General features: G+C 38.4%; 1 protein-coding gene across 1 annotated transcript in view; it reads right to left on the bottom strand.

The window, feature by feature from the left end:
- SVEP1 (sushi, von Willebrand factor type A, EGF and pentraxin domain containing 1) overlaps window positions 1-8,201 on the bottom strand; it is a 341,958-nt gene extending 333,757 nt beyond the window's left edge. Inside the window, exon 1 of the mRNA XM_001374596.5 lies at window positions 6,809-8,201. Within this exon, the coding sequence (XP_001374633.2) occupies window positions 6,809-7,417 (609 nt within the window). The 5' untranslated portion in view covers window positions 7,418-8,201. The remainder of the gene's footprint in view (window positions 1-6,808) is intronic.
- Window positions 8,202-16,520: the final 8,319 nt, after the last annotated feature.

Genomic DNA, 16,520 nt, shown 5'->3' with positions numbered 1-16,520 from the left:
ATCAACATCATTCATAATTTCCACATCATTTCCTGTCTTTTAAGTTATATTGCATTTGTGTGTGTAATGTTCAGTAATTGCCATGCGTAGTGCCCTTAATCTCTTATTGAAGAAAATATTCATAATAGATAAATGTAAGCCATGACCCTAAAATCTGTTGGCTTCCTTCATTACTTTATCCCAAAATACATTTTCAATCTGTGTGTTTGTATGTGTGATTTCTAAGAATACCCACTTGAGTCTCAATCCATCCAAATCTGTTTTCTGATCTTATCAGAAATTACCCTCTTTGAATTTACCATCAGTCTCTTAATTACTAAATCTGATGCTCTTTTCTCAGTCCTCATCCTCCTTGATTCTTCTTAACCTCCCCTGATTCCTTTGGACTCCATTGACCTTGATGTCATCCCAACTTGGTTTCTGGATCTGTTATCTACTTTTCTTACTACCTGTCTGACTAATCCCTCTAAGTCTCCTTTTTTGGGAATCATCAACTGCCTTCTCAGTGCAGGTGTCTCCATGGCTTTGTCCTGGATCATCCCCTCTTCTCTTTGTATTCTCTTTGCTGTCGTGCTCTTTCATGTATCTTTTCATTCTCAGCAAAGCAGCATATGATAGTAGATAGCATGTAAGACCTGGGATCAAGTCTTGCCTCTTATACACACTGGCTATGTGACTTTGGGTAAGTTATTCTGCCTCTCGGTGATCTAGGCAACTCTCTAAGATTATAAGTGTATAGTAACGAGGGTGTTGACCTGCATTAGTAAAAGGAGTTCTCTCACCTGGCATTTCCCTATATTAATGAAATCACTGATCCAATGCCTAGGATAATGTGTTGTATGTGATGTATATATATATATATATATATATATATATATATATATATAATAAACATCTTTTAAGAAACCAAGGAAAATATTAAATATGAAAAACAAGCATGTATATGAAAGAATCATGGGTTCCAGGAATTGAAGTGGATGCCACATAATAACCAGAAATGGAAATGGGCCAATCATGCAGTGTAAGTGGAAGACTAAAGAAAACCAAAATGTTACAATTTAATCCACAATATACTGAGAGGGGAAGATAAAAGCTTGCATCAAATTTGGTATTCTTGTGAAGGATTTATAAGGCAATACAGACAAGAATGGTCAGTACCAGATGAGAAGAGGTGAAGGAATTTTAACATGTAACAATGAAGGAAATACTTAAGATGATGAGACGTCCCCAGATGAGAGGTAAGAGTTATCCTTAGAGGATTTATGTTTCAAGAGAGTGGAGGGATGAGGGTCAAAAGGAAGAGAAGCAGAGATAATCTCAGGGACACACCAATATCACAGGAATGGGTTATTGTGGGAATACTGTAATCTAGGGGATCAAAAGTTGCTGAATTTGCTATTTGCCAGAATTCACAAACTGGAATAATCTGTTGAAATTTAGGAAGTAAAAATGTATTAAATATAGTATCAAGAGTGGGGATTTTGTTTGAGTACAAGATGCTTCCTAATAGATTAGGTCTTCTTATTCTATTTTATTTTATAACCTGTCCTGATGGAGATTTCTTAATAATAGTGAGATACTTTAAAATTTTCAGATCTCTTTGCAAATAAAATCTCATTCAATCTCCACTCCACAACTATGTTGAGTAGGTACAATTATTATCTCCATGTTACAAATGAGGAAATTGAGACATAAAGAGATTAAGTGACTTTTCCAGAGTTTATCTGAGGCCAGATTTGAATTCAGGCTTGAGTGTTGAAATGAATAGAGTGCCAGGCAGGGTTTTAGGAAGACTCAGTCTCCTAAATTCAAATCTGACCTTAGACACTTACTATAGCTATGTGACCCTGAGCAAATCACTTAATTCTGTTTGCCTCAGTTTCCTCATCTGTAAAATGAGCTGGAGAAGTAAATGGCAAACCACTCTAATATTCTGCCCAAGAAAATCCCAAATGCAACTAGCTATTCCTTTCTTGAAGTCAATGAAAAGTTGGCCTATCAGTTTACAACATGATACATATTATTTTGCCACAGATATTCAAGATTTATCGTGTTTTCATTTAGAAAATAGGATAGGGGATATCTGTAGCAGAGTATAGGTTGGCCTTGTAAATCAACCACAGAATTGTTCCCTTAAACAATTATACCCTGCCTATGTCTTTATTATTTACCCAACAATGTAGAATTTCATGAGCAAGGTATAGTCATATTCTGAAACAGAATTAGATGTGTCCAAAGTAGAATTTCTCATTCTATTCTGTAATAAGCTTTCTTGTATTCCTTTTCCCCCCTGAATTTAACATCTGACCTCAAATTTTTCTAATAACTGTATGTGAAATTTTTAGCATTTTAAATGATTTAGTAGTTACTCAGTTCTCCAAGGAGAAGGGTCAGTATAGAGAAGGCAAGAAAGAAAGGGGGGTGGGGAATAGTCTGTTCTTGCATGGGGGCAATTGTTTACATGGGTTTATCAGTAACTATGGCCAAAAGTGATTGGAAACATGAGACTAAAAAGCAAAGGTTGGGACAAGGGCTATAAATCTCAGTCTGTTGGGGCTGTTTCCCTTTTACCTTGGACTAAAACTATCTTTTAGAAATCAGGGGAAATTTGCGTCTCTAGATATTTTTAACAGCTTGGAATGTGTTATCCCTCACACTAAGTTAAGGAATATAGTATACTCCTTTGGCAGGCCTGTGTTGCTGTTATCATGCCAAAAACTTGGATCCAGACTAGATCAAGCTCCATCCCAGGCCTAAAAATTATTTGTACCTCTAAAATCAGATTTACCCCATCAACCAAATGTGGCCATGCGCTACATTGCTCTCCTTTTTATCTCCTTTCCCCTCCTTTTGGTTCAAATTGATATTTCATCAATGCAGGGAATCCCCAATGTGGAAACTCCTATTGGTGGAAACCATCATTTTTTTCTTTAACTTCTATTCTTAGAGAGTTGTCGATGGCACAGTTAAGTGACTTGATCACATAGCTAGTGTAGATTCTTGAACCTAGGTCTTTCTGACCATATATATATATATATATATATATATATATATATATATAATTTTTTTTACTATTCCATGTTGACTTTCATTGGACACTATTTTATCTTCAAAATGGGTTAGTGAGCTTTGCTCTACCTTTGCATACCTCTCCAACTTAGAGCACCTTCCTTTGTTTAGTAACCAGTGTACTTACAACTGTAGATAGTGATGGCTCTCACCAGAGATCCCAATCAGCTCATCAGCCAAAGTAGAACCCTAGGGGTCTTTTAGATGAGACAGCACATTCTCTACCAATGGATCACATTTCTGGAACCCTGGAACAGTTTAGGAATTTTTCAAAGGAATTTTCATGCTATGTTTGTTTAACAACCATTCAGCAAAACGGAAGTGGAAATGAGAGGCTTGGATCTTTATTTTGACATACAGTGTTTAGGAGATAGAGTTGTCCTGGTTTCACAATGGGATCAATTCAAAAGGGACAGTTTAGGAAAAGGAAATGTATAAAGTTGCTGCTGGAAGAGAACTTAAAAACAAAGAGATTCTGTGAAACAATGTTTCTCTAGAAAGAAAAAGAGCTACAAGACTAGACAGCTTTCTGATAAACTCAAAACCAGCAAGGAACAATGATGTATACAATTTGGTGGGTGGTGGATTGTTCCCAACACCCCACCTATCTCCAGCCATACCCATTCCTCTCTTCCCCTGGTATCCCCAACTATTGGTTATTTATCTAGAAGGAGATAACTGACCTGGAAAACAGAAGCAGGAGAGACAATTCGAGAATTATCAATCTACCTACAAGCCTGGAATATTTCTCGAGAAGGATACACACACACTAGAACCATTTGTTGTATTCTTGGTCTCTTTTGCTAAGAGATGGAGAGACTCTGGATACATTTCTCTACAGTAATGATATCCATTCAAGTATATTGTGGCCAGTTAGGTGGTACAGAGGAGAGAGTGCCAGGCCTGGGAGTAAGGAATAACTGAGTTCAAATCTGGCCACAGATACTTATTAGCTGTGTGACCCTGGGCAAGTCACTTAATCCTGTTTGCTTCAGTTTTCTCATTTGTAAAATGAAGTACAGAAGGAAATGGCAAACCACTCCAGTGTCATTGTCAAGAGAACCCCAAATGGGGTCAAGAAGACTTGGACATGACTGAATTGGTCATAATGAGCAATTGTTCATTTCCCTTTGGAAATCTCCATAGTGAGTTTGAATGATCATTTGCCAGGGCCTTTGTAGCAGACAAATGTTTCATACAGGTTTGGACAAGAAAACAGTGGTCTATAGTCAAAGAAATAATGTTTTTGTAGATAGAGGACCTGGGTTCTAATTCTAATTCTGCTACTTACTATTTATATTGCCGCTAAGTGTCTGTTGGCCTCAGTATAAAATGAAGGGCTTGGAATATCAAAAAGTAACTAATATTTTTTATAGTGCCTATTATGTGTTAGGCAAGGTACTAAGTGCTTTACAAATGTTATGTCATTTCATTCCCACAACAACCCTAGGAGGTTAGTGCTATTATTATCATCATTTTAAAGTTGAGGAAACTGAGGCAAACAAAAGTTAAGCATCTTGCCCAAGGCCATACCACTAGCAAAGGTGTCCTTGTGCCTCCAGGTCCAGTGCTCTGTAACACCTAGCTGCCCCTGTAATAGAACACAGAGTATGGACTATATGATCTCTAATGTGCCTGCCATCTCTAGAGTCTACATTCTCCCATGATCTTTTCCAACAAAATGACCTCATGACATTCCCCCAACCCCTACTCTCCATAAGCCTGAAGATAAAGATCAGACCTGTAATGTTGTTAGCATAGGGAACTTCCAAGTGTGAAAACTCTTTCAGTCAATGCATATTGGTACTTTCTCTGCAATTTACATTCTTAGAATGTTGCCTAGAACACTGAATAACTTGCTCAGGGTCAAAGTCAGTAGTTCTGAGTGGTGGGGTTTGTACCTAGGCTTCTTCCTAGTTTTGAGACCAACTCTCTCTATTCACTCTTTACTTTTTACTACTATTCACTCTATACACTATTTACCACTACCTTTCTCAGGTGTTAATGAAGTAATATTATCATTCTTACATAGCACATTATGCATTTTCTCATGAAAAAAGAAGCCAATTTAGTAGGTGATAGATAGATATTACAAAATTTTATGTAAAGAGAAGGGGCTAGATTTAAATTTTATTTTGTTTTTATCATGTATTCAGTTCTTTAATGTAAGCTTGCATAGATTTTGGAAAATTAATTTTCCTAGAGATATTTACTCAGTTTCATAGTCTTAAGCCAGAGGATTCCAGAAATCTCTCATTAAGAATGTTACCTTCCTACTCCTTCACGTCCCCATAGATGGGACAATCTTCAAATGGGCATTTTCTCTAATAAAATTAGTCCGTTTCATAACAAAATCCACACTACTTAATTTGTCTTGAACGTTATGCTGAATCTTGTCTTTCTGCTGTCTAGAGAAAGTAAAAATGATGTCATGAGAGTCAAACCAACACCAGAATCATTGTTAAATTTGGAGTCTAGGCTATCCACCACCTAAAAGCACTACATTTGAGGGTGCTGAGGAAGTAGTATAGTAGAAAGAATGCTGAATCTAGCCTAAGGATACAGATTTGAGTCCTACCTTGTCACTTAGCTAAGGACCTTAGGAAGACCAATTTTATCTTCAGTAAAATGAGGATGTTGGACTAGATGCATTCTGAAGTTCCTTCTAGCTCTAACTCTATCATCCTAAATTATCTTTAAATTGCTCATTCAGATAGTAAAGATTATAGCTGTAATCAGAATAAAGTCAATCTAACAAAATTAGTCTATTCTTCTGTATATCAAAACAGCTTTAAAGAGTTCAATGAAAACTAGATAAAGATGTGCATTTTCTATTGACAATATTAAACAATAAACTTCAGAGAATTATAATGGAAGTTTCAAGCCATATTGCAATCCATCATCACAGCGAACACGAAACATTTAAGAAGACTCAGCCACTTGTTTACCCCCAGAAATCAGTTATCAGTATGTGGATAAACTCCCTTTACAGATGAGTAGGGCACTCATATAGAGGAAAAATACCTCATAATCTTTGTCTTTAGCCTCCTGACAAAGTACTGACTCTGGAGTTGGAATCCCACCTCTGATACTTACAACCTTTATGACCTGGAGCAAATCACTTAACATCCCTGAGTCTTAATTTCCTCAGCTGTAAAATGAGGAGCTGAATTTAGATGATCACTAAGGTCTAAGATCCTATGATCTTTGGTCTTTGATCTTATTTTCAAAATATATTTATACTTATTTCTATATAGTTTCCTTTATAATTTCATGCATCATATTTTGTATATTTTAAAAACATCATTATGAGAAAAAGTACATAAATTTCATCAAACTACCAACCAGTTGCCTGACATATCCAAAAAATATCCCTGGCTTTTCAGGTATATTACCTACCAGGTGAGGACTTATCACATTCCATCCCATCTCCTAATTTAGCCATTGAAATACATAGATTTAAAGTCCTCCTTTAGATTTCCTACTCTAGCTCTACTCAAGAAAACTTTATTGCCTCATACAGCTGCTTCTAGAATATATAATCACTAAACAGGTATGATGACCCAGTCACTTCATAAATATGTAGGGAAGGGGCAAGAAGAGATGAGGGTATGTAGGGCATCCTCTCTCCTCTGCCTATGTGTGTGTGCTTGTGCGGAGGGGTGGCTGGAAGCGCCTAGGACAGGGGGAGCGGTGGGAGCCCTGGATCTGGGGGCTGTTGAAGAGAGCGCGTCCTTACCGCGGCTTGCTGGAAAGCGCCTTTGGTGTAAGTGCCTCCGCCTCGGTAGGTGATATTGGGGATCTCGCGGTTGAGCAGCGAGCACTTGTGCTGGTGCGCCCGACTGGAGGAGATGTAGTCCACGCGTGGCACCACGTTGTTCTTGGACGAAAAGGTCACGATGGCCACGCGGGTGGCGCTAGGTACCACGGGGAAATCGGACAGCAGCTTCTTGACGAACTTAAGCTCGTTGAGGAAGTTGGCATGGCCCACACTCGAGGACTCATCCACCAGGAACACCAGTTCAAGACTGTGGCTCCGCTCGCGCAGCTTCCTCACATTGCGCTTGAAGGACTGGCCCAGTTTCTCCACTTTGTTCTCCTTGGGCTCGGGGAGTAGCGGTGGTGGCGGCGGGGGCGGCGGCGGTAGCGCCAGCGCCAGGGACCTCCGGGGCTCCAGTTCCTGAAGCTGCCGTTGCGGGGTCGCCAGCGGGAAGGAGGAAGAGGAGGAAGAAGAAGAGGAAGGGAAGAAGCTAAAGCTGAAATTTCCCGACGTGGGTATCTGCTGAAACGCCGTCCAGCCAGAAACTAGAGAGAGACTCCAGCAATAAAGAGGCAGCAGACGCCACATTGTAGAGTGGAGGAGGTAGACCTGCTGCTGCCCTGAGCTCAGCAGTAGCTGCAGCAGCAGAAGCGGCGGCGGCGGCAGCAGCAGCAAGTCAGAAAACTCTGATTCCCTTCTCTTTCTGGCACCGCTGGTCCTCCTTCCCCCTTTTCCAATCTGATGGTGTCAGAGGCAGCCTCCCTCCCGCGTGCCTCAGGTATCAGCCGCTGTCCCTGATCCCTTTAATTTGACACGTTGGGAGGAGAATCTCCAGGCTCGCCCCTCTTTCAGCTCAGGGGGTTTGGGCTCTGCTGAGAATGAAATGCTTTCTCAATCTCTCCCTCTCTCTGTCTTTTCCTCCCCTCCCCTCCTCCTGTTTCCTTCCCTGAAACCTATAAAATGTTTGAAGGAAAGGGGGCAGTCAAGATAAATATCTTTATGTCCCTCTTTCCCTTTCTCTTTCTCTCTCCTCCCCTCCTTCCCTGTTCATGCTGAAGTTTCTGAGATTCCGTGTCACCAGAACCCCATGTCTGTCAGGCTGTCAACATTCCCAAAGAAAACACAGCGGCACCGAAGCCCTGATTGATCCCATATGTCTGGCGTGGTGCTGCAGAGGCATTCACTGGAGATGAATCCAGATACCAGGAGTGCCAAGGTAATTGGAACCACTTTGTATAGGAAAATACACATGCCGACGGACCAGGGAGTTGCAAGCACCTTTTTAAAACAAGCGTCACCTTTCTCTCAAAAGCATTTTTGGAGTCTTGGAATCCAAGGCTACTCTTGTTTTCCTTTCTTTGCTCTCTACCCGCCACTCCTCACTTCAGAACTTCTTACTCTCATGAGAAAGCTCTTTCAACATCATCTAGTTTTGGTTGCTGATATCTGTTTAATTAATCAGGAATCAGGGACTGCTGATATTCCCATGAACTTAAAAAGCATAGCTAAAGGGCAAACCAAGGGTCTGTAGCTAATTGGGGAAGCTTTCGTTGGACACTATTAAATAACTCTCAGAAATATTTACTTATTCGGTCTTTTTCCACAAAGGACAGTCTGACCAGATCTTTGTTTTTACTATATATTATTGCCACAGTACAATGCCTCTTACTTATAGAGCATCTTACTTTTTCTCTCTTTCATATTTTTCCTAAAGGTCCAGTATTTTTATCTCATTTGGTCCTGTTTAATTCTACAGCCTTCATAACAACTTTGTTATAGAAATTGGACACTTTTTATCTCCATTTAATATGTAGGATAGGAACTCAGACATCTAAATATTTGTTGCAAAACAAGTCATCATAATTTGCCTCCACCCCTCTTTTTAACTTCCTCCTTCTGTCAAAAGCAGCATAATATTTCTAGTGACCTCCCCTCTTTTTAAAAAATCTATCATAGATTATAGATTTAAAACTGGAAGGGGTCTCAAAGACCATGTAGTCCAAACTCATCACTTTTACAGATGAAAAAGCTGATGGCCAGAGAGATTTTAATGATTTACTGAAAGTTACATGCAGTAAATGAGATCCAGGATTTGAACCAGATTCTTTGCTACCAAAAATCCATTCAGCATTTCCATCACACCACAACCCTCACCTCTCTTCACAGGACCTCACCTCTGATGTCCAACCAATTGTCATTTATTGTTGATTTTACTTCTGTATCATCCCTCACATTTATCTCCTCCTGTTTATACACACCACTCCTGATTCAGGCCACACCATCACCCCTTGCCTGGAATAGCCTGGAATAGCCTTCCAACTGGTCTCTCTCCCTCACATTTTTCCCTTCTCCAGTTCATCATCCACTGGGCTTCCAGAATGGCCTTCCCAAAGCATTTATCTGGCTGTCACTTCCCTGCTCATCAAGCTTCATTAGCTCCTTATTACCTCTAAGATCAAATTGAAATTTCTCTGGCATTTAAAGTTTTTAAAAATCTACTTTTCCAGACTAATTATATATCATCCCCCTTCACAGACTCTACATTCCAGTCAAAATGGCCTACTGGCTGTTCCTCACTCATGATATTCCCTCTTCATTTTGAATAAGCGGCTCCCTATGCCTGGAATCCACTCCATTCTTATCTCTTTCTTAGAATCCCTAGAATCCCCTTCAAAGCTCTGCTCAAAGGCTACAATCTACAGGAGGCCTTTCCTTGTATTTACTTTGTATATATATGTAAATTGCAAAGTACTTTTACTGACCCCAAATTTCCCAGAGCAGCAAAGGCCCATCTTTTCAGTGCAAATATTTTATCAGTTTTACTCTATGATAATGGGACCCAGACCATCACTGCCTCCAAGGTAAAGACAAAAGCTCATAGGGTAAATGGAAAGGCACATGGCAGGTATAAGTAGGCTGTGTCATATAACCAACCAGAAAAAAATTCTGAAGAATGGGAATAAAGGATGTTCTCAAGGAATTGTATGATGGAAAGAAAATATATCCAGGTCATGTGGTGATGATATGAAGGCATGACAAGTAGAAACCACAGTGCTCCATTGATACTCTTCTGATGTTTGGAAAAACAATCAAGTTGGGTGGCTCCCCTTTGTCAGCCTTTCAGAAGGTTGTGGATAAGAGCTACACTGAAGGGGCAGGCATGGATGGAGTATCTTTTACATCATAGGAGGCATCTGTCAAATCTATGAAACCATGTTGGTATTTGAACATATTTTAAATTTACTTATATGGGTTTACTTAGATGAGCACTTGCACAGTGCCTAGAACATAGTAGGTACTCAAATATTTGGTGACTGATTTGTTCTTTTCTCTTTAGACCCTCTCTGGAGCTCAGAAGAAATGCTAGAATAGACCTGGTCCTCTCAGTGAGAGACTAGCAATGTAATTAAACTGAATAGAAATGTATTAAGCCCCGACTGAATACCAGATCCTGCCTGAGGCATCAGAGATACAAAGACAAAACAAAATGATCTCCTTTTTCAAGGAATGTATCCTTTTGTAAAGATTAAAATTACGGGGAGACTGAGGCAGGTAGAAATTAGTTTCTCTCTACAAGGAGTATTATATTTTTTAGAGGTTTATTAAAAGTTAAGGATTAAAGAAAATACAGAATAAGAAAACACGTGTCCAGGCCACAGAGAGGCCTAAACACAACCTCAACCACATTATGAAAAGAGCCACGTCTGCCCCAAAACGGAAGTCCAAAAGAAAGCAAAAGCCTTTGCCATCAGGTTAAATCCCTTCTCCATCTCGGCCCAGGTGAGATTATAAGGCATTCTGGGGAAGTGGAGCAAAGGCTTTTGGGGATTGAAGTCCTGGATTCTAATCCATTTTTACACTTTACTGAGGATGGACATACCACAGGGGCCACATGAGATAAGTAAATATAGACTATACATAAAATAAATAGAAAGTAATTTCATGTTAGGGAGGAGCACTATCAAACAACAAATATGCATTAGGCATCAATTATGTCTCTGATACTGCTAAAAAACAAAGGCACTTACAACAAAGCCAATCAGGAATGGCCCCTTGTAAAAGATGGCGCTGCCCTAAAAGTTGTAGAGATGTAGTATGGTGTCAGAATATCCTTATCAGGTCCCCACCACTATAATTTAGAAGAATGCAACTGATATGACCAGCAAGTATCCTTTATTATATGATATCCTTAATCTGCTAGCAAGGAGAAGCATACTTCAGAGATTTTATTCAAGTAATTATAATGAGATCAATAGGTACCAGAAACCAACATGTCCAGTGGAAATGCCAAATCTAATAGGAAGCAAGCCCAATAAAAGCAGCACAATGATATAACCCAAAGGGATCTCTGCTACTGCAGCATAATTACTCTTTTACAAGAATACCCTGGTGATACATGCTCATTTTAATATGCCTCATTATGCATTATCCTTTTGTATGTTCACTGTCCCCTACAATGGGAATTTGGTTTGGGTATGATATACACTAGGCTTGGGTTAGAGAGTTCTATTATGAATTTTAATCCTATATCATTTAAAAAATGTATTTTGCTTTAAAATAACTGTGTTCTCTTTCTGCTTTGTTTTTGAGTAGACGCAGACTCACAGAATATCTTGAAATTTGAGTAAATATTCCTAGGAACTTACATATATGGAAAGTATTGTCCTAGTGCTACATTGAACTCATATTTCAGTCCAGGTGTAGGATTTTATTCATTAAGAGAACTGGTCAACAAGTAAGTTCCCTCCACAAAAGCAGATTTGCCAATGGTTCTATAATTTATAGTTTTTAAAAGTTGCCCAAAGTGTTGACATTTTAAATGACTTGGCCAAGCTTATACAAATAGTTGTGTTAGAAGCAGGACTTGAACATGTCTTCCTAACTCTGAGGCTATTTCTCCATTTATTCAGACTATACTGTCTCTCTCTGTCTTTTAGTATGATTGGTTAAGATTATAAATATGTGTATATGTTTGTATGAATGTGTATCAATATATTTACTTTTCCCCTACTCAGGTAGAGAACACAATAATTTCAAAGCAAAATACATTTTAAAATGATATAGCATTAAAATTCATAATAGAACTCTCAACCCAAAGCTGGAGCACATCCTACCCAAACCTATAAGTATACATGCTACATCACTCTTACTGAGGACAGTGAACATGCAAAGGGATTATGCATAATGAGGCACATTAAAATGAGTAAATGTATATTCTAAATAAATTTTTAAAAATAAACCTATATCACCAGGGTATTCTTGTAGAAAAGCAATGTATATGTGTATGAATGTGCATATGCATAAGTGGTTGGTCATGGATTAATGGCAGAGTGTATAAAAGAACACTAGATTTAAGGTCAGGAAGGCCAGAGCTCAAGTTCTTCTCGGAAACTTACTAGCTGTGTGACCCTGGGCAATGCACCTAACATCTCTCAAAGGCTCTTTCCTAGCTCTATGACCCTGAGCAAATCACTAACCTCTGTTAGTCTCAGTTTCTTCATCTGTAAAATGGGGATAATAAAAGCGCCTACCTCCCAGGGCTGTCATGAGTATGAAATGAGATAAATAGTTGTAAAATGCTAAGCATAATGCCTAGCATGCAGTAAGTGCTATGTAAATATTAGCTATTATTATTAAAAGTGAAAAGAATAGCAGTAATTTCATTACTTTGCTTTTCAAAAAACAAAGGTTTTAGTGAGAGTCAAATGATATAATGTATGTGAGACAAATTTTCAAACCTTAGAGTTATGTGTAAAAGTGAATTATCATGATCGTCTGGCAAAGGAGCCTAAAAAGGGATAAATAGCAAAAGGGAGAAGGCAAAGTGAGCACGGTCATGAAAATACAGGGAGAAGTGAATATATAAGAAGAGAGTGGTTCCCCACAGAAATAAATAAGGACAGAGATTGTGGAAAAGGAGACTGAATTTATTAATTAAGAGATTGTTCTTAACTTTGGAGAAAGCAATTTCAGTTTAATCGTAGGCTTGGAAGTGGTTTTTAAAGTGTTGAAAAGTGAGTGGGAAGTGAGGAAGTAGAGGCATTCCCTAGCATACAAATACAGACTGAAAATCCAATTGCCTATTAATAGGTATTTTTCACAGAGTGAAAATGAAATCTTAGAGTGACCCAAGTTAACTTCGCCAAAAATTAATTCTGGAGTCAATCCATGACTACATTTAAAGAAGATAGTATTGCATTTCTTTCTATTTCAGTTCTGAGGGTTTCTCATTTTGGAACAAAATTATTATTATTATTTCTTAAGGAGAGCCCTAGATTCCACACAAAAACAAACTATAAAAACCACCCAACTCCATTACAGTTCATTCAAATTGTTCTTGGGGACAAATGCCATGAGCACATGAGGGTCATAAATAAGATCCTAGGCTCTTGGATTGAGAGACATAAAGACATTTATAGATCATCCAGTTCAAACCTGTCATTTCATAAATAAGGCTGTTAAGGTCACAAGAGACCTGGTGACTTACCTGATGTCAAAGAGGTAGAATTTGGCAAAGCTATTGTTCAGCCGCATGTTTCTAACCTCAAATCATATTATTCCCAACGCCACCACCCCAAGCAATGGAAACTATAGTCCTTCCTGACTGGAAAAATGATCAAGGTATGCTCTCCACATTTCTAAATATAGAATTCCCAAATTAACCCATCTAACCCTAATCTCTCATCTGAACTTTACTGTCTCATCACCAACCATCTATCAAATATGTCAAGTTTCACATTCCATGGGCATCTCAAAATTAATATCCAAAACTGAATTTATTGTATTTCCCAAAAACCTATCTCTTCTTCCAAATTCCCTATTTCTGGTGAGAGTATTAATTATCATTCTCCCCCCAGGTTTGCAATGTCACAGCCATCTTTGACTCTTTATTCTCTCTTACCTCTCATTTCCAACCTCTTATCAACTGATCCATCCAAACTCATAAATATATCTAAGACCTGTCCCTTTCTCTTCCCTTTAGTTCAGGCCTTCTTCACCTTGCACCTGGATTATCATGAGAGTCTTCCAATTGGTCTCTTTGCTTCTAGTCTTTTTCATGTCCAGTCCATTCGCCATCCTTCTGTCAAGTTGATATTCATGAAATGATGACCTGACCAAGTTAGTTCCCTTCCAAAAAGTTTCATTGGCTCCCCAATGACTCCAAGGTAAAACACACAATCTAGAGTTTTCCATTTCTTGCTCTTAACGATGACTTTCACATTCCTTTTCACCTACCTACCATTGTATATCATTCCCTTTCCTCTATTCTCTTTTTCAGTTGAATTGGACCCACCTACTGATTGATGTCCACATAGAATATTCCATTTCCCATTTCTGTACCTTTGCACACCCAATCTTTTATATTTTATGCCCTATCTCATTACTTACTTTGTATATACTTTATATTATTTTTGAGAGAGTGTGTGACATAACAGATAAAGAAGTGACCTTGGGGTCAGTAAAACCTGGATTTAATTCCCATCCCTCATGAACACTAGCTTTGTGACATCGAGTAAGCAACCTTCTTTATTTCTTTTTTTTAACATTTATATAAAATATTAGTATTTAATATCTAATACCTAAGTATAATTCTAAAACTGAAGAGCATTAGGCTTAGGCAAATGGAGTTCAGTGACGCCCCCAGGTTCACACAGTTAGGAAGTATCTGGGGTGAGATTTGTCCTCAAGACTTCAGACCTGGTATTCTGTCCAGTGTTGCCTACATCCACCCAGAGCAAGTAATTTAAACTCTCACTGTGCCCCCAGCCAACTGTTATACTATAAGTATAGAGCAGGTATCCAGTGAGTTTGGTGGAGAAAGTTCCTCAAAGGGTACACACTATACTACTGAAATCACAGCAACCACAAAAACATTCCTGTTTACTTGTCTGTGTATGTGTCGTATCACCCTCTGTAAATGCAAATGGCAAGGATTGTTTTTATTTTTGTCTTTGTGTCCTTGCTGTGTAGCAATATTCCTTGCACAAGACAGAAATTAAAATATATCTTTGTTGAATAATAATAGCTAGCATTTATAGAACATTTTAAGGAGTTTTACAAAATTATTTACAAATACGATTTCACTTAATCCTCACAAGAAGTCTGGGAGGCAGATGTTATAATTATCCCCATTATATAGATGAAGAAATGGAGGCAAAGAGGGATAAAGTGACTCACCTGGGTTGTACAAATAGCAAAGTTTGAAGCAGTCTTAGGACTTAGATCTTACTCACTCTAGGACTAGTGCTCTAACAACTGCACCACTTAGCTGCCCTGAAAGGAATATGTTTTCAAATCTACTGGGGATGGTTGAAACCATGGATGTAAGCTAGTACTTGCTAACTAACTAACTAACTAACTAACTAACTATATATATATGTTCTTTCTCCTTGATGATATATATATATATATATATATATATATATATATATATATATATATATATATATATATGTTCTTTCTCCTTGATCCTGCCCCTTGGCTCAGTGCTCAGTAGCTTTGGAAGCAGAAGAGACCATGACTAGGCACAGCTAGTGCTATGCACATGGACCTCCAGAACTTGGGGTTGATGGCAGAAAACTGAAACCATGGATAAGTGGACCCTACTATACTTCATCCTCTGAACTTAGCATTCAGCCATTCTTTGGCTAATAGATTTGACTGTTATAAAACATTAATGTACTATTTCCAAAAAGAAAAATGTCAAAATCAAATATTTTTCTTAAATCTAGGTGTGATCTAGCTGATTCAGGAGTTCCTTCCAATGCTGAAGAGTATGACTCAACCATACATATACCCTTGCCATATGACTCTTATAGATGTTCTCCCAAAAGTTTGCCACAAAAGGCTTAACCAACATGCTAGACATCTTCCTTAGTTTCTCCTGATATTGTGAAGATACCAGTAGAGTATTGGGGATGTTCATCCATAGCCCTTTCGCTAGCCATGTGGCTACACCACCTTCTTTTCCTTTCTTTCCATCTCCTTAATGATGTCCTTTAGTCCTTTGCTTCTTCAGAGATTCTTGGTCAGAGGAACCTGCTCATTATATTGACCATGTATTTCTCCATTGCCCTCTCTGTGGTATTTATTTTTAGTTCTAAGGCAGTGGCATTCCATATCTTATTGCTGTATAGCAACAATTTTAATATTGAAAAGATGGGTTTTTGTTTTAATAGGAAGTTTAAGGTCATGAAAAGAACCTACAATTTGGCCAGTTCCTCCCCTGTTCAACTCTGAGCCCAACTTGTCTTTCTACACTCTTTCTTCAATCTGCAAATTGATGGATAGGCTCCATAGGCTCCCTCTATATTCCTGTCTTTTTTACTGGTCCCTCTGTGCCTTCACAGTGCTATTGACTCTAGCACAGATGTCCACTATATACATTTAGTCCATCTAACCATTTAGTTGGCCTTCGTTCTTTTAAATGCAATTTTTACCTTTTCTATAAATAAATTTGATTTAAGGAAGGTGGTTCTTTGATGGAAAAAAAAACTTAAATATTTCCCATTTTTCTTTGTATTCTTCTTTCCATTTTTCATCCTCAGAGTGCTTTTGGATATCAGATTTAAAGTAGAACAGTCAAATTAATGGTTATTGATGGCTGAAAGAGGCAGGTCGTTGGCACTATGTATAGGACCTGGACTCAGGAATACTTTCGCCTGAGTTCAAATCATGTGACCCTTTGTAA

The sequence above is a fragment of the Monodelphis domestica genome, chromosome 7 (assembly GCF_027887165.1).
Source record: "Monodelphis domestica isolate mMonDom1 chromosome 7, mMonDom1.pri, whole genome shotgun sequence".
In the NCBI taxonomy this organism is placed as follows: Eukaryota; Metazoa; Chordata; class Mammalia; order Didelphimorphia; family Didelphidae; genus Monodelphis; species Monodelphis domestica.
Note: the sequence above shows the minus strand (reverse complement) of the source record. Positions and strands in the feature narration are given on the sequence as shown.